Genomic DNA, 26,651 nt, shown 5'->3' with positions numbered 1-26,651 from the left:
GAAAAACCCACAATACAAGTGTGACAATGGGGAAACAACGCAGGCCAGCATCAGATATAGAGAATGAAGATGACAATTCTGATGACCAGATAATGACCAACCAACTAATCAACCTCTCAGATAAGGACTTTAGACTAGCAATATGGAAGATGCTCAACGAACTCAAAGAAACCATGGATCGAGTTGAACAGAACACTAATAAGAACCAAGAAAATATGAAGACAGAAATCACAAAACTCCAAACTGAAATAACATGTCAACTAACAGGCCTGAAAAACTCAGTAAACGAAGTGAATGACAAAATGGATAAGCTCTGGGACAGGGAATCAGAAGCTAAGAATAGACTTGGTGCTGTGGAAGATGAGATAAATAACAATTCCATACAGCAAGAGAGATTGGAAAAAAAAAAACTTAAAGCAAATGAACGGACAATGGAAAAATTAGTCAAAGAACGGGAACAGATGAAAATAGAAGTCTATGATAAGCTCAATAGAAACAACTTATGAATCATTGGAGTCCCAGAGACCCAAGAAAAAAATTTCCAGGAAGAATCAATGGTCAAGAACATCATTAAAGAGAAACTTCCAGAGCTAAAGAATACATGTGATCAAATCCTGCATGCTCGAAGAGTACCAACCAAAAGAGACCCCTGAAAAAATACCCCAAGACACATCCTAGTCACAATGACGAATCCCACAGATAGAGACAGAATTCTGAAAACAGCAAGATCAAAATGGGAAATTACATTCAACTGAGCATCCTTGAGATTTACAGCAGACCTGTCACCAGAAACACTCAAGGCCAGAAAGCAGTGGTGGGATATTGTGACAAGACTGAATGAAATGAGTGCTTCACCTAGAATTCTGTATCCAGAAAAACTCACTTTCTGGTTTGACAGAAGAATACATGGTTTCACAGACAAAAAACAGCTCAGAAACTTTACAGACTCAAAACCAGTCTTGAGAGAAAAACTGAAAGACCTAATTTAAGACAAGACTAACCAAAAGACACACCAAATTTCGATATAAAGATGGCATTAAATCCCAGGACAATTCTTTCTCTCAACGTCAATGGACTAAATACACCAGTTAAGAGACACAGAGTGGCTAAATGGATCAAAAAACTCAATCCAACCTTCTGCTGCCTACAAGAAACGCACCTGAATAGTCAGAACAAACATAGACTCAAAATAAAAGTCTGGAGAAAAATTATCCAAAAGTGAAGTTTTCTCATTTCTGTAGTCTAAATGGTAAATCTGTGGATTCAAAAAAAGATGTTTTTCTTAGGTCCAGTTGCAGAACCACAATAAATGGGTACATTTCTTCAATTCCTGGGGTCAGGGGAGGATAGAGAGCTAGTACAAGTATAAAGCTTGCTGCCATGGAATTTACTAATTCTAGTTTATCCCAAATACTATCCACCAATCACCACCAGGAGTAATCTCTGAGCATAGAGCCCTGAGCATCACTGGGTGTGGCATAGAAAGCCCTAAAGTCAAAAGTAATGCATAATCCAAAATTAAAATTGCTCTGGGGAAGGATGGCACATCTACAACAACAGAGCCGTGAATAAATTTTATGAGGCAAGCAAGACTTTATGCATAATAGTAAAACTCAGTAACAGCTTAAACAAGGCTCTTCATTTACTCACGGTGAATAAAACCAAGATATCATGCATAACATTTGTTACAAGCGCATTTTAATAATCAATATGGCTCTTGTGGTGCAAATAAAAAGTCTAAGGTTTGTTTTCATTAAATCGAATTGCTTGCTACAAAAACCTCAAATTTTAATAGCAAAATAGATATTTAGGAATGTACATATTTAGAAACAAAGCAATTTCAAGTCTATAAAGGGATTCCATTTTTTGGGGATATCTCAGAGACCTGAAATATTATCATAACTAATCTAATAGGTATAATTAATTTGTCAAAAATATGCTTTATAAAAATTACAGTTCTATCTATACAAGTGCACTCAACCATGAATACAATGCTACCCACCTCATAATACATTTTATAATTTTGTGACAGAATATTTTAAAATCTGATTATTTTGTTTTATTATCTAAAATTCAATTGTAAATATTTGGTCTGTCAGCAATTTAAATTCCTTTTTAATAAAATGCAAGTCAGTATTTTATGACTTGATGACTGCCAATTAGCTTTGGTTCCCAAAGTGCCAAGTTGTTAAGGCTATCACTCTAATAGTGCAAAAGGATATTAATATGTAGGTGCTTTCATAGCAACCACTTGCAGGAAAATTGTTCAGAAGGCACTCTATACCATATGACCACTTTCATGCCATTCCTAATTCATATTTTCTGCCTTTAAGTCCGTCAAAATATTCCCTACCCCATCTTCTGTCCTAACTGTTCTGTGATCATTTCAAACATACCAGGCTTTCTAATAACCACATAGTTGGTTTTTTTTTTATTTACTCTTCCTTTGGCTCAAACTGCCTTTTTCCTGTCTGTTTGATTGACTTGTCAGTTGCTCAGTACCTATCAATTATTTTATGGAAAAAAATTGTAATACCTTCTTCTTGCCTTCTAAGCCAGTCACATTCCCACTTGTCCCACAGCTGGTACTACTATGGAATCCAATTGCTCTTAAATTAGCTGTCTATGATTCTGTGCCTTCAGATGCAATCATCCCAAGTAATAGCCCTTTTCCAGAAAAGTGCCTTACCTCTGGTACTGTGCCTGCCCTACCCAAAACACACCTACTCCAGTCCAACTCAGTCTCCAAAGATACCATTAGAAACTTAGTTATTATTATCTTCCTCTATACTTGTCTAGAGAATGAACAACCCTTATAAAGAGACCAAAAAATTCCTCCCCAATAGAGCTCATGCCTCTCCCCACCATCTGCCACTTCCTCCTTCAACTTTATATTACCAAAATAGCAAATATATCAGAAGTGTCAAATATATCAAAAATATCAAAATGCCAATCTAGTGGTAGCATCCGCACAGTACTGTCTTTCCACTATGGATCTATAATCATTCTAATCAAATGTCTGATAGCTACTACATAGCAGTATAGTAATAATATTCAAAGACAACAGAGATGAGGGCCAGAAGGCCAGCCCATGATATGAAGCTTACCACAAATAGTGGTGAGTGCAGTTAGAGAAATAACTACACAACAACTACCAGGCAACTACACAACAACTACAGGCAGTGGATAGGGGAGGAGGTAAATGGTAGTGGGAAAGTTGCACTATTAAAGGGGAGTGGCATTTTATGGCTAAAACTCAATTTCAATTGTGAGCAAGTTTGTAACTATGGTTGCTGGAGGGGGACCATCTGGGATGCCAAGGATTGATCTTGGATCAGCCCATGCAAGACAAGCTCCTTACTGAGATCTGGCCCCTAAGCCGTTGATCTTTGAAGTCTCAAATTTGTAAGTGATACTTCTCTGAGAGTCTCCCACTTTGGTTAAAACCCAGTGAGGGTCTCTTATCTGGGCTCCTGCACCCCTTTTTTATAACACTGACTACACTGGTGGATTGTGGAGCTAACTGATGAATTGAACAGACTGATTGCAGTCCAGGATAGAAAGTTATTTTCTTGTTTTCCTCTGTGTCAGAGCAGAACTAGCCTTAGCTTTCTTTGAGACTCTCATCTTTTATTGTCTTTCTTCTGCACTTAATAGCCTCTATTTTCTCTTCAGGCACTCAAAAAATGCTGGGGTGTAAATTATACATGTGTGGGGTGTGGGGAGGTGGTGGAGGAACAATAATAATAAGAAGGGGTTGTTGTTTCCATGGCTAGCAACAATTTATTTTAAACTATAAGCTTTTTCCATCACAGGAGTGTTCCCAATCACTTGTTTAAACTGGATGATAGAATAAAAAATACAGAAATATCAACAAATTCACCTAACTAATGTGCCATGACAATAGGCAATTGGTAAAAGTAGCACTATTGTATGTAAGAAATAGCATGAAACTCAATAAAAAGATAGATTTTCAGGTTATTAAATGGAGACTAGGCAGAAAAGGAAATGAGATGTGTAGGCTTGTGGTATATATAACTTGGATGAAATCTGATTTAGAGTTGGTAAGTTTCCATAATGCTGAACTCTCTACTCCAAAATCAGATGAATTATACCAAATTACAAGCTAATTTTCCCCCTATCTTTGAACTTGACTATGTTATCAGAAAATTTCAGTACTTCAGAGAAGTGTGAGAAGACTACAATGGTGGAAGGAAGAGTGCAATATGAAGGGTTGCTGAAAATGTGCCAAAGGTCATAAAAAGGGACCTCTCAGAGAGGCAGCCTGTAGGTGGGAGACAAAAGAGCGTTGCGGGCATTATTGGAGGGATGTGGATATGGTGAAGGGATTGATGCTGACACATTGTATGGCTGAAAGCCATAACTTTCTAATTCAAAGGGACTAAATTAAATACAATTTTAATAAAAAATACATATCTTTGGAGACATCAAAGCCTAGTGAGCCATCCAGACTTCTTTATTTCCTTCCCTCTGTAATGTGTCCCATGTACCCTATGCAAATTTATCCAACATCCTGCCACTGTCTACTTTAGGCTTTACTTCATTCAATCCTTGGTCCCATAGCCCAACTCTTCTCCACTGCTACCAATAAAGTTGAAAAAATATCTCCACTGCCACCTCTCAAGGACATAGGCCAATTCTATAATCATCACCACCTTATTATTCATCTCTAAACTTATATCAAATCCAGAGATTAGGGCAAATGCTCAGCCTTGTCTTCACACAAGTTCAGGAATTCACTTTCTAGGGATATGAAGGGACTTTTGGTCATGAATGCAGAAAATCACTATGCTTTCATTTTCAGATAATGCCACTGTTAAATTTTATGACCTATTATATTTCTGACTAGCTAGAAAGATAGCCAGTTGCCCATTTTCATCTGGCAAGAATCTACCTAGACAGCAGAGGGTTATACATGTTGGTACTGCCTCACATGAAGAGTAACACATTGTAGAACCTCCTGGAAACTTCATGAGTGACCCCTTTTGAGACGTTGATCACCCAAAGTCATTTAGTGCAAGGCTATAAAGTGCAAAGATATAAACATATGTGTAACTATATAGATAAATTTGCCTTTTTTCCACAAGTTTTTCAATCTTTTCTATAAATATTATGAGGCCAGACTCTCAGACCAAAGTATTTTCATTTCACTTTTTTCCAAGTTTATTTAATAGGTACTGAATCTGAACACAGTCCTGTTCACAAAGACTGTACCCTTGTGATCTAAATATCCCCCAAAGGCTCTACTGCCTAACACTCAACTTTGGGAGTTAAAAAATCAATATTTAAATGGTGTAGCAGGCTAGGTACAAACCTTTGAACCAGAGCAGATAGTATTGCTAGTTCATGATAGCCTCAGAAATAAAACCTAAAAAATTTGACTTCAGAATTCAAATTCTTAACCCTTCTTTGAGCTGCTTCCCCTTTTAGAGAAATGGCCCATTCACTATACATAACATTTGTATATAAATCTGAGCAATTATCTTTTTTTGAGTCAGGGAGAGTGCACCCATTGTTAGGGTTCTGTATAAAGGGATACCAAGGGGGACACAGGGTGGACCTGGGGTGCTAGAATTTGCTCATGCAAGGTATGTACTCTTCTACCTGAATTATGGCTGTGGTTTCAACTCTCAATTTCTTTCATTGACACATCTTTCATTGACACCCATCTTAGACTGCTAGCCCAAGAGCTCCACCTAGATTCTGCTTTCTGGTTAGTTACTTCCTGTTCCCTTTTGTCCTCCCTCGAAAATATTGAAAACCCTTTTAGAGTAAATACATGTCAATTTATCACTGGCACTGTCTCCCTTCACACTGTGCCCAAAATAAAACATTGAAAAATATATGTGAACTGAAGGGAATATATATATATGTGTGAAGGGAAGTCACATTTGTACTATAGCCAATTGGTATTCATATTATAGAAAGGTTAATATACCATCAAGATCGTTAGAACCACTTTTATCTGAGAGTGGGTTTTTATCCCTTCGAGGGATATTCCTAAATGAACTCCTCAACAGGGCTTTTTCCAATGGCTCTTTTTCATCCCAAGAGCAAAGAGCCACAGTGCCCACCTGAGCCCAAGGCTTGTTAAACTGGTGAGACACCAGCTTCTTGGCTTCGGGTCTGGAAGACCATAGGCATGATCCTTTTTTTTTTTTTTTTTCAAAAGAATCATTTTCTTCTTTCTTCTGCCTGTTTTTGGGAAATAAAATCAGATAGCAGATGACTTTTAATTACCCTACTAAATAAGTAAATAAGGGAGAGAGATTGATATCTGGCTATATGTCTGTTGAAACATTAATACAAGGTTACTTGCCACAAAATAAAATAAAATAAAACGTTCTGAAACTATTAAAATTCATATGTACCAAGGCATTACTGAACTGAAGGAACTTTAGGATGCTGCAATGTGTTGTGTCATTATTGCCAATATTATCTACTCTAATAGGAACGAGCTAGCAAATATGTTCAGATGCTCAGCAGCCAATGTGTTGTTATCTCAGCAGCAAACTGGAAAAAGAGAGCAACATCAAAGATAAGCTCAATATTAAAACTTACAATTGATTCCAAACTTCTCTATAATACATAACATAATAATCACAGAAACTAAAAAAAGTGTAGTAGGATAAAATTCACATCAAGCAGTTTGTTGAGGTAAATATGGCAACTCTTCCAGTGTTTGTCTGCTGGTATACCCTTGATCTTTTAAAAGAGATCTGAGAGTAAAAAGTGGAGTAATGATTTAATTACTAATTCCAAGAAACCAAATGACATATCTTCCACATATTAGATATATGAAAAATTGAGAAACTAATATATGTAAATATGTAAATATATGTAATATATGTAAATATTTTTCTTTCTCCTCACTATTTAATGTCCACAAATGACAAGGATATGCACAAACACATCATTAGAGTTAAATGAGAGATTTGCTCTCATTATAAGGTCAACTCTCAATATCCATTTTGATAGATACATGATAAATCATAAACTTCATCTTATCTAATCATGTTATATAATAGCTTCCTTCATACTGTTCTTTAAAATAAGAGAAATTATCTACTTAATAAAATTAAAAGAAAAGCTAAAATTTCAAAAGAAAATACAATTACTTTTGTTCACATTATTTTCAAAGTGATAAAATATTCATGAAGTTAAGTTCTAATTCCAAAAAAATTTTTTATGCTTAGCATGTAAACTGTGAGAATGACAGCTATTTAATTTTTGGTTTGCCTTTCTTTGCTTTGCTTTGGAGTTCATACCCAGTGTTGCTCAGGGCTTACTTCTGGTTCTGATTTCAGGAATCACTCATGTCAGGCTCAAGGGACCATATGGGGTGCCAGGAATCAAATCTGAGTTGGACACATGGAAGGCAAGAACATTACCTGCTGCACTATCTCTCTAGCCCAGAGCTATTATTGATTAAAAACAATGATATATGCCAAATCTTGTATAAACCTCTTTTTTAATCATAAGCCTATTGGTATTATGTTTATACCTATTTTATGTTCATTTTTATATGTTTATTTCTCATGTTTGCCCATTAAAGAATAAAGCATGAGTTATGTAGTCACAAACTAAGCTTTCAGGAGCTAATACTCTAAACTTTTCTGATGGACTGTAGCTGTTCCTTACTGGTACAAATATTTTTTAATCATTCAGTAATTCTCTAAAATTCTGGAAGACAAAGGAAAGAAGGATTGTTTTAGAAATTCCTATTTCTATTAATATTTTTTATTATCTAAGGATGCTAAAGCTCTAGTTTGACCATTAAAATAGATTCTGATCCATTTGGATATAAGATGAGAACACTAAGTATATGCAGTTCAGCATGGCTTGTTTTTTGAGTTAGTTCACTGAAAACTATCAGGTACATTGGTACTGAAATACCTGGCAGCATTTTCAAAATATTTAGTTGGTCCCAGAATAATAGAATGTTCATTATGTACATTTACTGTGACTGGGCCTTCCACTGTTGAAATCTACTCTGTCTCCCATCAGAAAAAAGTATTGATAGGCACGCTGTTTATATGATATGACTAGGGACAATTCAAAGTGACATGACCCAAGGTGAGGAATAAAGAAATCTATGGCTTTATTAGAATCCCCTCCACTCTCTGCCACATATATTAACCCAAATATTTATGAAGCTGCACCCAGCTGCACCACCAATGGTCTACCTGAAATGCTGTCAAATTACAGACTGACTTTTACTCTCTATGTTGTACATTCAGCATCATTTTATCTGAGCCCTGGTTTAGGTCATCTCCCCTAAGCCCATACACTGATTCATAAAAACCTAAGGAGACAGAAAAGAGCTATCTGCTTGGCATTTTCTCCATTAAGAAATCGAGGTAGCAAGGGAAGAAGAAACAAATTGGATTTCCACTTAAGATCAGAATAAACAGAAAATAAACATTTTCATGTACAAATAATATGTGTACATTTGTGGCTACAGAAGCAATTTTCCAAAGTAGTAGAAATATATGTATTGCTGTTGCAATTGTACAAAGGCTCAGGAGCAGGCTGTTCAATAGATCATACTCATCTTACTTGCTACTTTGTTTTATATTCAGAGCAAGAATTTATGATTATATATGAACAAAATCATATATACTATATTAGATATCCATATGTAATGGTCAAATATAGGAAATTCAGTTCTGATTGCCCTAGATATTAAGAAAATATCTTTCAAATTCTACAAATTTTCTTTTATCTCTAAAGAATAACAATAGCTACATTCTGCATGTAGTCATGTAAAATTCACAGCTAAAATTCATGGATAAAATATTTACAACACTAAAATCAAACTGTACAGAATTTAAACCTTCCTTAAAGATAAAAAAAAATTGAAATACTAAAATATTCCTGGTTCCCAGGACTTTTATTATCTTATGTTTTTAAATGTTTTATTTATTTATTTTATTGCAGTTCTAAGGCTTAGAATATTATTGTTATTATTATTATTATTATTATTATTATTAAGGCTTACAATGATAAATTCTTGTGCACATAGCTCCAACACTACACTCATTACCGGTGTTTATGCTTCTATTGCATAAAAAAAAATCTCTTTTCCAGAGAGATAAAGACACATAAGATACTTACCTTAAAATAGATTTCCATCTCTTAAAATATATATGTTCAGTCAATGGAATTACTGTATAACTAGTTATATGAAACTTGGTTACAAATGAATAAAGGAACCAATAAGACAAGGAAATCACATTGATGAAAAATATTATTTTTTAAATTCTTCTCTTATCTTATATTTTTCCTGTCAATTAGTATCATCTTCCTCATCAGTAGTATAAATGCTGGACAAATTTCCAAAGCAATTGAATGATAAAATTTTGAGGGAGAAGACAAAAAACAAAGGGAAGAAAGAATAGAAAGAGGACAGACTGAAACAAAGAATGAAAAAAGTAAAAAAGAAACATTTTTTTAAAAGAGCTACCAGGACTTGAATTAAGAATGGAATTAATTTTTTCCACCAAGTCTTAGTCTTGGCAGGACTCTGCTAAAATGCAGGAATTTTATGGATGTGGGAACTGGTGATGGAAAATACATTATTATACACAACAATAGTTGTACTGGAGAGAAACTGTATGGAGGAAAAATAACACCCTAGAATAAATACAAATGAAATTCATGTATCAAAATCAGTACTGTGAAAATAGTTTAAATGTTTCTTGAATTTATATCTAGTCATTAACCTAAATGCAGATTTTAGTTCATGCCACCATTCTGCCTCATGGTCAGAAGGCCTGAAAACCTGTGACGTGGAAAATTGGCAGGATAAAGAATATTGAATTGGTCTCCATGGAGAAACAGATTTTTGGCAGCCATAAACTCCCCTGAACAGGTGACTCCCTGCTCTCTATGAAATTCTCTCCCTGTTTCACTCCTGTGCCACAAAGAAACCAAAGGAAGGCCTTGGTTTTAATTAAATGGTCAGCTGATGTCCCCTGCCTACTCACTAAAGCACTGTTTTCACTGACCTTAGAGATTCCATGATAAGACTTCCCAAAAGCCTGAACCTTAGACTCATCCTCTAGGGCAGTGGTCGGCAACCTGCAGCTTGCGAGCCACATGTGGCTCTTTACACTTTTAATTTGGCTCTTCTGTGTGCCAGGCAGCCGCTCCAGGAGTCAGGACTCTGCTCCTAGCCTCAGTCAGTGCACGCCCTGTGTGGCTCTCAAAATGAATTGCAATCGTGGTTTTGGCGAGATTTGGCTCAGTTGAAAAAAAGAAAAGGTTGCCGACCACTGCTCTAGGGCACAGAGAAGTTTCCACTGAAAGGATAGTTAGCAAAAGAAATGGACGGAGGCATTTCCTTTACTTCATGAGTCTAAAAGAAATTGCAGTACAAAAATTGGAAGACTCAATTAATTGAGAATCCCTTAAAAATCTAGTCTCTCCCCCTCCTGCCTCCACTTTTAGTCCCCTCTGGTTTTAATCCCAAATTGTGTGTGGTTACTCTAAGAGACATTGCCTGGGGGTTTTATTTAGTTAAGAAGCAAAATCAAGAGACTTTTCCAAAATCACATCTCCACTTGGAAAGATCCTTATTGCCTGCCAGGCCCATGACAGTCGGACTCATCCTGTTCCGGGACTACTAGTCCTCAGCCTAGGCACCCTCCTTGTGCAGCCCACTCGGGTTTTGGGAAACAGTTCCCTTCGCAGCCTCAGTCCCAAACTACCCCAAACCAGACTGCTCTAGGAGAGTCTACCAGTACTCCCTGCAATGGGTTTAGGGTCCTTTGCATGAGAACTTCTCCCAGGTTAGCAGCGTTGTGTCTGTGGTGTGCTGTCCTTGTGCTTCTCCCCTGGTTTCACCCTGCTCTTTTCTCTCTTTGCAGCTGGTAAATAATCCGCTAGCAAGTCAGGCTGCAGCGGCTGTAGCAGCAGCAGCCATGGGCTCCATAGCAAGCTCACAGGCCTTTGGCAATGCCCTCTCCAGCCTTCAGGGGGTCACGGGTCAACTAGTTACTAATGCACAAGGACAGGTGAGTGGGAGATGGGAACAAGAGTGAATTATTATGGCAGATTGATCTTGGAAAGGAAATGAATTTCTTTTGCATGACAGTGATATGTAACTGCATCTGTGTGAGGCAAATAAATAATGTTTACTAGCAATGTCAAGAACAGGAGAAGGGTTGGGAGATGTTTCTGTGTTTTAGAAGTCAGATTTTCCCCCTCCCCTAGAGTATCTCAATTCTATTTTCTTTCTGTATGCTCTCTTATGTTGTTTATGTTGTTCTCTTATGTTTACCTTAATTGAAAAGAAATACTTTTCATGGCCAGAGCATTTATTAACCAAGAAAAAAATAAAAGAATTTTTATTTAAAACTTTGTTTTGTTTTCTTAGGTTACTCCCTTTTTTTTTTTTAACTTTTTTCACTTAAATGATGGATAAACTTGGGAACATACTCCCTGATTGCTTGAAGGTTTCGAAATAAGCCTGAAAGCCAGTTTCTAAATGTAAGGGAAAATTACTGAAGTTCTCAAAACACAAGAGAGAAAAGGGATGAGTTAGAGTAAAGCTAACCACGCCACCTACCGAGCTCCTACCGAGCTCTGCTGATTCTTATGGACCGGGCTGTGGGTTTACTGGGGTAAACTGCTGCATGCTCTCACCTTGTTCACCACGGTACCCAAGGTAGTCATAAAGACTGCCAGAGTCCAATGGGCCTGAGTCTTTCAAAACCCTCCTAAAAGCTGCAGATAATAGCAAAGTAGGGATGAAACTGATGCACCAGGTGTTGGAAAGGCTGATAGAACTCATCCTCAGGGCCCAGGCACCTCATTCTCAAATGTTTCTGTTTCTGATGAGGAAATACCAGAGAAAAGGAGTTTGCACCCCACACTCTCAGCCTTTTTTTTTTGGTCCCAGAATGAATTACCCGACTATATTTATGCATCTGCTCAGCCTGCCAATTCTTGAAGCTTGTTTTCTAATTTACATAAAGAGTAAACAAAACAGAGATACATTCTAAACTAAACCATCTCCATCTCCACCCCTGAGGGGAAAAAAAGCTGACCTTGTTATTTTCCTGGGCGGGTGCAGGATTGTCCCGTCAAAATCCCAAGGGCTGAACGATGGAGCTTGTCAAAGAACGGCCCCTGGTAATGAATCATCTTATCACAGGGGCACACCACACATATTAAAGGAGGGTTGTATGAACACTGTGCCCTCCACAGTAACCTTTCAATGTCGGCTTTAACCCTTGCTCCAATCCCTTTTCATTCAAGGATCATTTTTATGCAGCCAGCTCTAAAATAAGCCTAATAAGATTTCTGGAAGGATGAGGTACTGGTGTGGAGGAAGAGTCGATTATAATATCTATAACTTATACCCAGATGTGATCAATCCTAGAAGATTTTCTTAAAGTTGTGCCTCAGATAGATCACTGACTTATTCTTACCAGACTGCCGACCCTCAATGCTAAGGACTGGAGAAGGAAAAAAAAGAGATGCATTTGATGTGTGATATGCATGATTTTTCTGTTCCAATGCCCAAGAAAATGTGTGTCACTGCTTAAATATCTGTGATGAAGCACATGCTTCCTTGTTTCAGGAAATTTTTAGGAGTTTATCCTTTTAAAGATCAGATATCTAATCAACTTGCCTATTACAAATCAATCCCTTTCCCAGAGGTTAGAATCACAACCTTGGTATTATTGTTCTTGGTCTATCTCCAACCCTGGGATAGCTCCCTCTGCCCAGAAATACTCATAAGAAAAGATCTTTGAAAAAACCTGATTTATGTCAGAGCATGTAGCTTGGTGGTAAAGCATATGTTTCTCATATATGAGGGACCTGGGTTTGATCCCTGGCATATAAAAAAAACTTGATAGATTCTATGCATACACTGAGCTAGTTTTGTTTTAAATTTTATTTATTTTTAAACTACTATGATAGCTAAGTTGCTGTAATACACAAATTTCCTAAAATATTGTATTTACAGATAAATCAATTATTCCACTCTTAAAATTTTGATGAGAAATTGTAGAAATTCACGCTATCCCCTCCTCTCACATAGAAGAGCCCAAGACACTCATATTTTCAGTTAATGGATTGGCACATACATGTCACATGTGATCACACAATCACCAAAAAAAAGTTTTTTACATGGCGACTCTTGTTTGAAGTCAAATTACATAAAAGAAAAGGGCAAAAAGAACAGTGATTTGTTTTAAAAGAAATATTGTATCCTAAAGTTTCAAAGTATATACCTTATTCATGGAAGTTAATGTACTTAAAAATTATGTCATATTCAACTTTGCCTAAAGTAGAAAGTATAAAGTGTCCTATTGGTAATTAATGATCAGAAAATTAGTAATGACTACCACAGAACTGCATAGATATTACAACCCTCATTATTTACTGAATGAGGAATTCATGCAGTTGTGGGAAATAGGCAATTGACTTAGCATTAGCTAAAAAGTTATGTGAGTTCTGAGTTCTAATTGGACAAGAATCAGCTCTGTGACCTTGAGCAAAAATGTACTTGAACTCTGGGCTTTATATGACTATAAAGATAATAAAATATAAGTCCATAGATTATGAGTATTAAATGAAATAATGTTTAAAAACAATAGCTATGGTACTTGAGTACACCTTTTAAAATGCAGTATATTGTTACTATAATTATAACCATCATGGTTTAAAATTTTATCTAGTGTTTCACAGAAACCTATATTTGTTTTGTATATAAACTAAGAGGCAAACAAACAATAAGTAGGCAAAAGAGCTCCAAAACCAAATTGCCCATTCAGCTTCTGTGAGACTGACTTAGCCTTATGTCTCAATTTCTTCATCTGGAAAGTGGGGATAACAATGGTACCAGCTCTAGAACTAAAGTGTTTAAAGGGGAACCATGCATATAGCTACCATTCACTAATACTACCTCTCAATAATAACCATTGTCTACTATCATTAGGATGCCTTATACAGAAATCTGCTATCTATTTTAGGAGTTTGAGAATGCAGGAGTCTTTATATAGTCATAAAACCATTTAATCACAATTAAGTGATTCTAGGAAATTTTTATCTTTGCCCTGAATAGGGATGTGGTGTGTGTGTGTGTGTGTGTGTGTGTGTTTGTGTGTGTGTGTGTGTTCAGTGAGTATGGTCAGGATTTGGCAAGTAGATTTACCGTTGATTTGTTCAGTTATAGAACTGGCTTTTTTGTGCTCCAGGCAATATCTCCTTATTGGCATTCTTGCAAAAAAGTAAAAGCAAATGAAATTTTATTTTATCCTGGAGCTAAAGAAAGCATTTTACATGTTAACTGAAACCTGAAATGTTTCTGATAAAACTAATTCTGTGAGTTTTCCATCAGTAGTCATAAAGTCAAAAACCATGGTTTTTTTTAAGTGTTAGTCAAATTATTTTAATCAACTAAACAGTATTTGTTTAGGTATTTAAGAAAAAATAAAAGAAATTTAAGCTTTCAGTTTATTCAAGAACACACTTGTCACTCTGGATTAAGGATGACTTGAGCAGAACTAGTTTTATTTGCTAAGAGAGAATTCTTACCACAGGGCATTTGGTAAGAATTTTTACCAAATTACAACAAAGGAAAACAATCTGCTGGCACTAACTAATATTAGCCTTTTGATGCATTTGAATTTAGATGATACACCTTGATTGTTCAAAACCATTGATGATGAAGAAGGGTGGAAAGAGATGCAACAGTCACATAAGCTTCAGTTGTCTTGCTTTGTGTTGTTTTATTTTTGTGTTCAGGTTACACTTGACCTGGACGCAGTGATTCTTGGTCCTTTTTAATGGAATAAGATATTGTTGATACAGTTAAGGCTTTAACCCCCACTTCCCCCTTTCCTCCCTTTTCCCAAATGATTTTGCTTTTGTTTTTTGGTCACACCCGGTGGCGCTCAGAGGTTACTCCTGGCTCTGAGCTCAGAAATCGCTCTTGGCAGGCTCGAGAGACCATATGGGATGCCAGGATTCATCCTAAATTGGCTGCGTGCAAGGCAAACACCCTACTGCTGTGCTATCTCTCTGGCTCTCCAAAATGAATTTTATGATAAAGTTGATCATTCCTTTCGAAGAAAGTTGTACAGCTTTGCCAGAAAATGCTGAATGAAAAAGTTATACAAATCATGTCCGGTCTATAATAATTTTTAAATACAAATAATAATAACAAGACGTAGCATTTTGCATAAATAGAAATTTAAACAGCTCTGCTTGGTTTTCCAGACGAAAGCTTAAAATAGTCTGACAAACGGTTGCCTTTTCTCGAAAATGAATGAAGATTTTCTAGAATGCAAAAAATTTAATCACATCCAGTGAAATACATACCAAATCTTCTTTTAAAAAGGGGGGGGGGGCGGTGGCGCAGGCAGTAGGGCATTTGCCTTGCACGGACAGCAGTTCGATCCCCCGTGTCCCATATGGTCGGTCCCCCAAGCCAGGAGCGATTTCTGAGCTCATAGCTAGGAGTAATCCCTGAGCGTCACCGGGTGTGGCCCAAAAAAGAAAAAAAAAAAAAAGAGAAGAAAAAAAAAAAGAAAAGATAAAAGTGAGCACCTGGAATGGTGCCGGCAGAGCAAACTTTAGGATTTGCAGCCGGAAGTCCTTCGTTGGGTCCAGATTTGCATCAGAAAGGAACCCCCTGGATGTGTGTTGAGTCGGTGGGGGGTGTCCTGTAACTTCCACCACACCCCCATCACCGTTGGTGCTTTTGGCTTGCAAAAAAATGCAGGAGATGAGATCTTGTTCAGGGAGAAGGGGACTCATGCCTCCCCGCAGACCCAATACTGATGATGCACTTGAGGTCCCAGCTGCAAAGTTGCGAATTTGTCTTTTGGTCAGTCCCGGACCTCTGAGCATGTGTCACCTTTCTAGGTGTAGGGCCTTCCTCCTGCTGCAGAATCGAGCCTCTGAGCCAGCAGTCCCTTGCAGAGGTCTTTAGAACTGTTTTCCTGGGCCTGGAACTGGAGCTATGGCACCGCGGGAGCTCGCATTGCTGAGGCTGACCCAGGTTCCACCCTACCACTGTGCTATTGCTCCAGACCCACTATCAGTTTTCTTGAGCATCTAATAAGGGCCTTTAGTCTAGGCATGGAGGAAGGACCAGGGGCACTTGGGCGATGCTAATCTACCAAGGCAACCTGGCAGTGCTAGTGATCAAATACTAACTTTGATCAAGTTCTAAACTGAGAGCCTTGAATATGCCCTTCCACTGAGCTAAGCCTTTGCTCTCTTCAAAGGATCTTTATGGTTAAGTACAGCATTATTGGAGGAGGAAATATGAAGTTTACATGTGAGATATACATTCAGCTTTCTTGTGGGCCCATTGAATTGTTGGCATGAAATAGTCCTCCTTATTATTTTAACAACTCAGGAGCCAATAGGAAAGAAATGAGATAGATTAAAGATAAATGAGAATGCAAAACCCATAGTTTGAAACAGTAAAAGGAGTCCAATTCAGATTCAAATATCCAGAAGTATGCCTTTGTATAACCCAAATGAATCTATTATGTTGAATATATTAATATATAATTCACATATTCATATATGAATATATTATATTAAAATATAATCTATTATATAATATAGGACACTGTAGATTGTTAAGCATTCAATTAACTAACAATGTAAAATTAACCCTCGGATAACCTAAGGTAGAGTTCAGAGCATGACAATAAAGTCAAGATGTGAGACAAAGTTTTTGGGGTTGTTTGTTGTAGTTTTGATTTGGGGCCATTAGTGGTACTCGGGGCTTATTCCTGACTCTATGTTTAGGGATCATTCTAAGTATTGTTCTGGAACCATATAGGCTGCTGGGAATCAAACGTGGATTGATCACATGAAGAGCAAGTTCCTTACTTGCTGTGATATCTCTCTGGCAGTTAGGGTTACCCACTATACTGATAGAGACTATTATTCCCACTGTAGTGGTCAGGACAACTTCCAAAGGTGCTGGGAGAACTGTGCTGTGCAGTAAGTGAAAGGGATTAAATGCCAGGCTCCCCATCAAAGGATGTGGATGCACATCAAAGGATGTGAGGAGGCATTGTTTTGTGCCTATAGGCAAAATGGTATCAAGAAAACAAACCAGTACACAAACTCTACAGTTCCTAGGTCGACATTTATCAGATTATGATAATCTCGTTTTTCAGAATAAGAGATCAACTCTGCAAATGTTTCCATGATCACATGGAAAACAACCCATGGTCAAGTGCCAAGTAGGCATTCAAATTAACCCTACATATCTTTGCAGCCCAGAAGGTTCCTAATCTAACTCAGGGTAATGTTCCCTTCCTTACAGTGACAACACTATTTTCCTCTTGGGACAATTTGGAGAATCAGAGCTGACAATGATAACATTAATAACCTGCTATACTTATTGAGCACTTTCTTCATGCCAGCATATACTTAGCACTGGCTATTATTTCATCATTACTGTGTGATGGAAATCTGGTAGTAGTTGAGCACAAGCCTTGCACATATGAGGTCCTGGATTCAATCACCAGGATAATACTTAATACCAGGAATGTATTTTAAAAGTTAGATAAAGGTCCAAGTGATAAGACACACTTGTCTTGTAAGATGCCAACACTGGTTCAATCCCCAGTACCCCATATGGTCTCTTGAGCCCCACTAGAATTAATCCCTAGTACAAAAACAGGAGTATGCCATTAACACAGCTGAGGATGGCCTAAAATAAAAACAAAACAAAAAATAAGAAAAATGTGCATTAAGATATTTCATCTTTAACCACACCCTAGTACATGACATGTCTCCATTATACAGACTAAAATCTTTCCAACTCACCCAGATGGAAATTGCAGGACTCACATAGTTTGCCTGAGAACACATTACTCTTAATTAACCTCTAACAGTTATTTAAAATAATTTGCTATACACTGGTATATCCTGTGTCGCTAGAACAGCATCTGGCATGAGTTAGCATATGCATAGTAATCAAATCTGTTGACCTAATGAAAAGAGTCTTTCAATAAGCAGGTTGTATAAATTCATCATCTCATTTTATTCTCACCATAATCTTGTACTATTATCTCTAATTTACAGTTATGAAAACAGAGGCTTATAAAAGCTGGTCAGCTTTGCAAAGGCAACCTAATAAGTGAAAGGCCTGAAGTGAGTGGTGCAAAAATCCAGTTTCTCTCAGAGTGGGGCTGCTTTTGATGCATAGTCTTCCTGACAACAGCATGAAGCTTGAGCTTGCTCCATCCACTCAGGATGGTTGTCCTAAAAATAGTCTTTTTATGTTCTCAGGGTTATTCCTGGCTCTGCCATTAAGAATCACTTCTGATGGGGCTCTAAAGAAATTATAGGGTAAAGAGAATTGAAACAGGGGTAGTTGAGTACAAGGCAAGCACCCTACATGCTGTGTTATCATCCCAGTTTCTTATTAATTTTTTAAAATTAAAAATTAGGTATGAGACCAAATTATTCCTGGTAGGCTCAGGGGAAAACATGGATACTGGGGCTGGAACCTAGCTCAGCTGTGTGCAAGGAAAAATTCCTACCCACTGTATTATGGCTCCAGCCCTAACTTTATTTATTTTATATTTATTTATTTATTTATTTGGTTTTTGGGTCACACCTGGCATCACTCAGGGGTTACTCCTTGCTCCACACTCAGAAATCGCTCCTGGAATGCTCAGGGGACCATATGGGATGCCGGGATTCGAACCAATAACCTTCTGCATGAAAGGCAAACACCTTACCTCCATGCTATCTCTCCAGCCCCATCTATTTTTTTCTTAACTACAAACATTTTAGGGTTGTTGTAAGGAGTGAAAGCTTTTGTTTTGTTTGTTGGATTTTGGGCCACATTGGCTGTGCTTAGACCTTACTCCTCCCTCTATGCTCAGGGGTCACTGTTGGTGTCTTTAGAGGAAGAGGGGAGTACTGGATGGGATGCTAGAGATCAAATGGGTTGGCCACATTGCAAGGCAAGTGCTTTATCCATTGTACTATAGTTCTGGCCCCTTCAGGAGTAAAAGTAAGAAGATGTAAAATGCTTGGCTAAAGCTATGATACATCCTGAGTTTTAAGCAGGACTGTATCTTCCAATTGTACCCTAGACCACCTGTTCTCAGAACCCATCATCCCTCAAGCAAGCAATGAGACCCAGAATGATGATTTTGAGTCTGCAGTCCATATCTAAAATAATAAATCAAGGGGACACACCCTTGTCTTCTCCAGATTATTGGAAGTAGAGGGCTAATTGATGCTTCATTTGCTTTGAGAATATGACTTTATGACTGTTAGATTAAAAAAAGAGAAATCTCTTTACCTTTAACAAAATGTGCTTTACTTACTCAAAAGGCTGAGTCACAGAAACCTAATCTATTAGATTCATTTTTCCCACTGTTGGTTTGATGCTCTAAAATAAAAATATTCCATCTGCCTTCAGAAGCAAACTCTCCAAGATTAGCAAAAGTAAAAGGTTTTTAAGTTCAGCGAGGGGAAAAAATCAGTCTTGATTCACACAAAAGTATTTAATTGCAAGTTAAAAAGCAGAAGTTAGGGGCCAGAGTAATATCACAGCAGCAGGGCATTTGTCTTGCACACAGACCTGGGTTCAGTCCCCGGCATCCCATAGAATCCTCTGAGCCTACCAGGAGCGATTTCTGAGCTCAGAACCAGGAGTAACCCCTGAACACTGCCAGGCATGGTTCAAAACAAAACAAACAAAATAAAGCAGATGTTAAGTGATATTCTTTGTACTTATCATTGATTTATAATTTTATTTATTTATTATTTAATTAGGTTGTTTAATAAAAAGAGTGGTATCCTTTAGAAGAAGAAAATTGGGGGGTGAGAGAGTACAGCAGATAAGGCACTGTACCCAGGATTGTACTCATATGCAGCCAACCCAGGTTTGGTTTTCTCCTTGAAATCCACCAAAAGCACAGAGCCAGAAGTAAGCCCTGAATACAGCAGGGTGTGTGGTTCAATCCTCACTTCCCCAAAAAAAGACTAATACTAAATCATTGACAGCTAGAATATACAAATATCAAATATACAAATATACACAAAAGGGAATGAATGACATGTCATGCTACATGACATTCTGAGAATTTCTTTTCACTTTTTTTTAATATAATTTTTATTTTGATCATAGTGGCTTACATATTGTTGACAATAATATTTTAGGTACATATTTACATAAAATCAGGGGGAATTCTCATCACCAAATTGTCCTCCCTACACCTCCGTTTTTGTCCTACTTCCCATATCCTCTTCCCTCACCCCCATGACTGCTAGAATATCTGGTCCCCTATGTACCTATCCTACTAAAAAGTAGTCTTGCACCTGTTTGGTCTTGGTGCCTCTCTTATTTCCCCCTCTAATTGGGAGGCAGGACTAGCTAGTTCAAGTTGCATGGTTTTGTTTGAAGAAGAGAAATGTAATAAACTGGGATAAAAGTCTAATACTCCGAAAATGGGCGGAATCCTTCTAGAGGCTCTCATCATCGATTTGAGAGACGAAGGAGAAAAAGAAGATGAAACACTCCACCGGTACAAAAAGAAGTGTCAAATATCCAGTGGGGACTCCAACAATAATGATAAGCACCACAAAAACAAAACAAAACAAAAAAAAATAACAACAACAAAAAAAAACGCCATGGTCTTGAGATAAGAAACATGACATAGCACATAGAGAAATAAAAGAAAAGCAGAGAAAAAATAGGTATAACTGGGGACAACAAGTTCAATAACCACACCCAAACAGAGAAATCCACCAAAAATAGATAGGTAAATAAAAATAATAATAATAATAATAATAATAATAATAATAATAAATGAAGATTAAAAATAATATATAAAAAATAAACAATGTTTTGTGCTGTTTGCTTTTTTGATTTTTCCCTCCTGCCCTGGCACAGTAAATATTGGGGTCATTCGAAAAGGAATTCACTTGGCCTAAGAGATATGGGGTTTCTCTGTCCTTAGAGTATATTTTTATGGGATTAATTATAGACTCTGTTCAGGATCATTTACTCTCCAGGTGGTGCTTTTGTGGTGTTTGGAAGACTTCTGTTCTGTCCTGGGTGATACAATCAGACATCTGTGTCTAGAGATCTCATTATCTGCACAGATCCAGGGGTGGGACTTATGATGAAGTCAGTCTTTGTGGTTCTAGAAGTTCTGTTCCCTCAGTGTCATTTTAATCCATCTTCTGTGGTTGGTGGTCTTGGTCTTTGCACTGAACCTAGGATGGCACCTAGGATAGCGTCTTTCTTTGTGTTTCCAGAAGCCCCATTCCGTTACAATTGTCTCTGCCAGACCTTTGGAACTGGGGATCATGGTTATTGTGCAGGTCGTAGTTCAAACCCTAGACTAGGGCTTTTTTATTGGTCCCAAGTCTGGTCATGGTTCTAGCAGCCAGTCATCTGTAAATCGCGATCTTGGCTTTTGGACCTACCAAAGGGTGACAAGTCTTCTGATTTTGTCTTAGCATTAGCTGGTAAGGTAGGATAACCTGCTCTTAGGTCAAGTTTTTCCCATTTTCCTCGTTGTCTGGATATCATATTAAAGCTGGCACTTGTTGGGGACCCCGCAGTATTATGGCTGTCCCGGATGAAATTTGTTTCCTGCAGCTGTTGTGAAGAACTGTGCCGTTTCTATGTCTGGGATCCAGGGTTCAAGGCTGGACGGATGGTATCTAATCACCTGAGGTCTAAGTTGATTCCACATGACATATTTTCAAGGTAGGAGATATCCCTGTATTGTAAACAACTATGAGTTCCTATCTCTAATAGATAAGAGCTCTTTTTTATATGTAAGATTACCCCTTTTTTTAGTGTGCCTTTGCAGGGAGAATTGGTGCTACATTATATTGTGGTGCATTTGGGGGTGGACAGGGGAAAACAGAAACAGGTCACATACCCAAAAAAGATTAAAAAAAAATAGGAATAAAAATATATGTGCTCACATATGTATATGTAGGACAGACTTTTTTAAAAAAATAAAAATAAAAAAATGAATTAACAAAGTATTTAAAGGACCAAAGTGATGCAAAAGACTACCTTACATTTGGGGAAAAGCAGGTAAAGAGGTGGTGTAATACCGGTCTTATGCTTATGTTGGAAGTACAGGTTTCCCCATTGTCTTTTGGGTTTTTCTTGTGGTGTGTGGGTTCCCAGGCACCTTTCCATCACACCCCCTGACCTTCTTCAGATTGGCAAAAGATTTGCGGCAGGGAGGTTCTGGAAGAGTTCTTGCATTGGGGATACTTTTGGAACTAAGTCCGGTTTCAAGTAACAGTCCACGTTAGGGAGAGTTGGTAGGGAGGGCCACGCAGCATGAGTCCGCAGGGGAGTTGAGTCCACAGGGGAGTTGGCTGCCTTTTCTTGCAAGAGACGAAGTGTGGGTTTGACTGTGTGTCCCTTTGCTTGGGTGCTGGGTACTGGTTCGTTGGGGTAGGAGGTCAATCTTGATGCCTAATAGATTAAGGACTGAGGGTGAAGAGTTCTAATATGGTTGGAGGTCTGGATGGGATTGAGGGGTGAAGGGATAGTTGGATTTCCAGAGGGGGGATCGGGGAAGATATATGGAAGGGGTAGGAAGGGAGAAAAGAGAAAATACATTAGAAAGAAAGGGAGAAGAGAAAAGGAAAAAAGCAAAGAGAAGAATAGAAAAGAAAACAAATAAAAAAGAAAGTAGTGAGAAGAGAGGAGAGAATAGCAAGGGAATGCTAGTTTGCTTGAATGTGTTCGATGAATAGAGCCTGTAGTTTAAGTCTGTACGTCACAGTTACTGCTTCGGTGGTCTGACTGGTCACTTGCTTCAATTCCTAAAAGAAGGTATAACCTAGAGATAAAGTGTATGTTGAAGAGTTTTCTCGGGGCCATCTCGTAGTGCAAGCTAGGTATGGAATCCCGTGTGGTATCCCGAGCTGCCATCTTACTTTATCCGCCCTTTGTATCCAAGAACGCCTGTGGACAGAAAAGCTGAGAGGTTGTTTTAAATATAGTAAGATAAAGGCATTAAAACATAGTGTTATGGGATGTTTCCATTGGAGTCAGTGATTTCCCGTGGTATTCTTTACCTGTGTTCCTGTATACGATCTCTAAAGGATTATTGTGGGCCTTTGTTGTAGAAGCCTGATTACATACCTGTTCTCTCTATGCTGTTGTTTCTGGTGTTGCTGTTTTCTTTGTGGTATAATGTGTAGTCAAGAGTTTGCATTGATCCTTTTTCATGTATTTTGGGCACTGCTCCCAAGTATATGTTTACTATTACAGTGTTTGGAGTTTCTACCCTGTTAAACTCTGTTATTTGATTGTTAAGTATTAGTTGTGTATGAGATGTATGTTCTACGTGCTTCAGAATAGTGCTACCATTCTGTGTTTATCTTTTGTCTTCTGACTTACTTTGTTTAACATAACATGTTCTAGGTCCATCCACGTTGATGCTAAGTCTGTGATTATATCATTTCTGACTGCCATGTAATATTCCATTGTGTATAGATACCACAACTTAATGATCCATTCATCTGTTGTTGGACATCGAGTTTGGTTCCAAGACTTGGCTATTATACTGAGTGCTGCGATAAATAGTGGGGTGCACACGTATTTTGGAATGAATGTCCTTCCAACTTGGGGGTATATACCTAGGAGAACAATTGCTGGGTCAAATGGCAGCTCAATTCTTAGTTCTTTGAGCACTCTCCAGACTGTTCTCCATAGGTGTTGGACTAGGGGGCATTCCCACCAGCAGTGGATGAGAGTTCCTTTCATATTGCATCCCCGCCAACAAAGATTGTTCTCATTATTTTTGATGTGAGCCATCCTCACTGGTGTAAGGTGGTATCTCATTGTTGTCTTGATTTGGATCTCACTGATGATGAGTGAAGGTGAGCATGTTTTCATGTGTTTGTTGGCCATCCTTCTGTCTTCCTCAGAGAAGTGTTTATTCATTTCATCTCCCCATTTTTCTATGGCTTTATTTGATTTGGGGGCTCAACTTTCTGAGTGCTTTGTATGTTCTAGATATCAGCCCTTTATCTGATATGTCAAGTGAAAAGATTTTTTCCCATTCTGTTAACTGTCTTCTTGCATTAAGTAGGGTTTCTTTCGCCATGCAGAAGCTTTTTAGTTTGAAGTAGTCCCATTTGTTTATGTTTGATGCTAAAGTTCTTGCCATTGGTGCTCCATTCTCGAAGACCTTTTTGATATATAGGTCTTCGAGTGTTCTGCCTATTTATTCTCAATAAACTTTATAGATTCAGGTCTTATTTCAAGGTCTTTGATCCATTTTGAGTTGACTTTTGTATAAGGAGTGAGGTATGGGTCGATCTTCATTTTCATACATGTGGTTTTCCAGTTGTACCAACACCATTTGTTGAAGAGGCTTTCTTTGTTCCATTTCAGGTTCTTGCCTCTTTTATCAAATATTAGTTAGCTGTATATCTGGGGGTTTATGTCTGGGAATTCTGTTCTGACCCACTGGTCTGAGGTCCTGTCTCTGTTCCAGTACCATGCTGTTTTGATTAGTATGGCTTTATAGTATAGTTTCAAGTTAGGTAAGGTGATGCCACCCAGCTTCTTGTTTTTCAGTATGTGTATGGCTATCCTGGGCCTTTTGTGGTTCCAGATGAATTTTGTGATTGATTGTTCTATTTCTTTAAAGAATGGTGTCTGAATTTGGATAGGGATTGCATTGAATCTATACAGTAGTTTGGGTAGGATAGTCATTTTGACTATGTTAATTCTACCTATCCATGAGCATGGGATGTTCGTCCATTTCTTTAGATCATCTTCGATTTCTTTCTGAAGTGTTTTGAAGTTTCCCTGGTATGGGTCTTTCACTTCCCTTGTAAAGTTGATTCCTAGGTACCTGATATTTTTTGATACTATTTTAAATGGAATTGTATTTTTAATCTCTCTCTCCTCAACTTCATTGTTTGTATATAGAAACGCTACTGTCTTTTGTGTATTGACTTTGTATCCAGCCACTTTGCTGTATTGGTTAATTGTTTCTAGAAGTTTTACTGTGGACTCTTTAGGGTTTTTGATGTATATCATCATATCGTCTGCAAATAGAGATAGTTTGTGTTCCTCTTTCCCAATTTGGATTCCTTTGATTCCCTTCTCTTGTCAGATTTCTATTGCTAAGACTTCTAAGGTTATATTGAATAAGAGTGGAGAGAGTGGACAGCCTTGCCTAGTTCCTGACCTTAGTGGGAATGCTTCTAGTTTCTCACCATTAAGTATAATGTTGGCTGTAGGCTTTTCATAGATAGCTGTAACTATCTTGAGGAAGGTTCCTTCTAACCCTATTTTGCTGAGTGTCTTTAACATGAAAGGGTGTTAGATTTTGTCAAATGCCTTCTCTGCATAGATTGATATGATCATGTGGTTTTTGTCTTTCATGTTGTTGATGTGATGTATAATGTTGATTGATTTGTGTATGTTGAACCAACCTTGCATTCCTGGTATAAATCCCACTTGGTCATTATGTATGATCTTTTTGATGAAGTGCTGGATTCGGTTTGCTAAGATTTTGTTGAGTATCTTTGCATCTATGTTCATTAGTGAGATTGGTCTATAGTTTTCTTTCTTGGTGGTGTCTTTGTCATCTTTGGGAATGAGTGTGATTTTAGCCTCAGAAAAGGAGTTGGGGAGGATTCCTGTTTTTTCTATGGTTTGGAAGAGCCTATAAAAAATTGGTAGTAAGTCTTCTTGGAATGTTTGATAGAATTCTCCTGTAAATCCATCTGGGCCTGGGCTTTTGTTCTTAGGGAGTTTTTTAATTACATCTTCAATTTCCTCTGAAGTGATTGATCTGTTTAGGCTTTCTAGTTCTTTCTTGTCCAGTCTTGGAAGAGGGTGTTTTTCCAAGAATCTGTCGATTTCTACTGAGTTCTCTAGCCTAGCTGAGTATAGTTGTTCATAATATGATCTCATGATATGTTGTATTTCTTGGGGTTCTGTTGTAATCTCTCCCCTTTCATTTTTTTTTTGGCCACATCCGGCGGTGCTCAAGGGTTACTCCTGGCTGTCTGCTCAGAAATAGCTCCTGGCAGGCATGGGGGACCATATGGGACACCGGGATTCGAACCAACCACCTTTGGTTCTGGATCAGCTGCTTATAAGGCAAACACCGTTGTGCTATCTCTCCAGGCCCTCCTTTCATTTGTGATCCTACTGATCTGGGTGTTTTCCCTCTTTTTTTTGGTGAGTTTTGCCAGCGGTTTGTCTATCTTGTTTATTCTTTTGAAAAACCAACTCCTGGTCTCATTGATTTTTTGTATTGTTCTCTTAGTTTCTATGTTGTTTATTTATGCTCTGGTTTATATTATTTCTTGCTTTCTGGTTTTGGTTGGATTTCTCTGTTGCTGTTGTTCCAATTCTTCGAGGTGATCTTTTAAACTGTTGGTTTTGTTATTTTCCTGTCTCTTGACATAGGCCTGGATTGCTATGAGTTTCCCCCTAATTACTGCTTTTGCTGTGTCCCACAAATTTTGACATATTGTTTCTTCTTTATCATTTGTCTCAAGGAATTTTTTTATTTCTTCCTTGAGTTGTTCTTTGATCCAGCTGTTGTTGAGCAGCATGTTGTTTAATCTCCAGGTATTAGTTTTTCTCCACATTGCTTCTTCTTGCA

The 26,651-nt window shown here is 37.8% G+C and overlaps 1 protein-coding gene across 1 annotated transcript in view; it reads left to right on the top strand.

Moving 5' to 3' along the window:
- Nucleotides 1-26,651, top strand: part of POU6F2 (POU class 6 homeobox 2) — a 593,519-nt gene that overhangs the window by 492,499 nt on the left and 74,369 nt on the right. Inside the window, exon 6 of the mRNA XM_049781867.1 lies at nucleotides 10,893-11,039. Coding sequence (XP_049637824.1) covers nucleotides 10,893-11,039 — 147 coding nt within the window. The remainder of the gene's footprint in view (nucleotides 1-10,892; nucleotides 11,040-26,651) is intronic.

Source organism: Suncus etruscus, chromosome 10 (genome assembly GCF_024139225.1).
Source record: "Suncus etruscus isolate mSunEtr1 chromosome 10, mSunEtr1.pri.cur, whole genome shotgun sequence".
Classification (NCBI taxonomy): Eukaryota; Metazoa; Chordata; class Mammalia; order Eulipotyphla; family Soricidae; genus Suncus; species Suncus etruscus.
The sequence above is the reverse complement of the archived record's forward strand: the minus strand, read 5'-3'. Positions and strand labels throughout refer to the sequence as shown.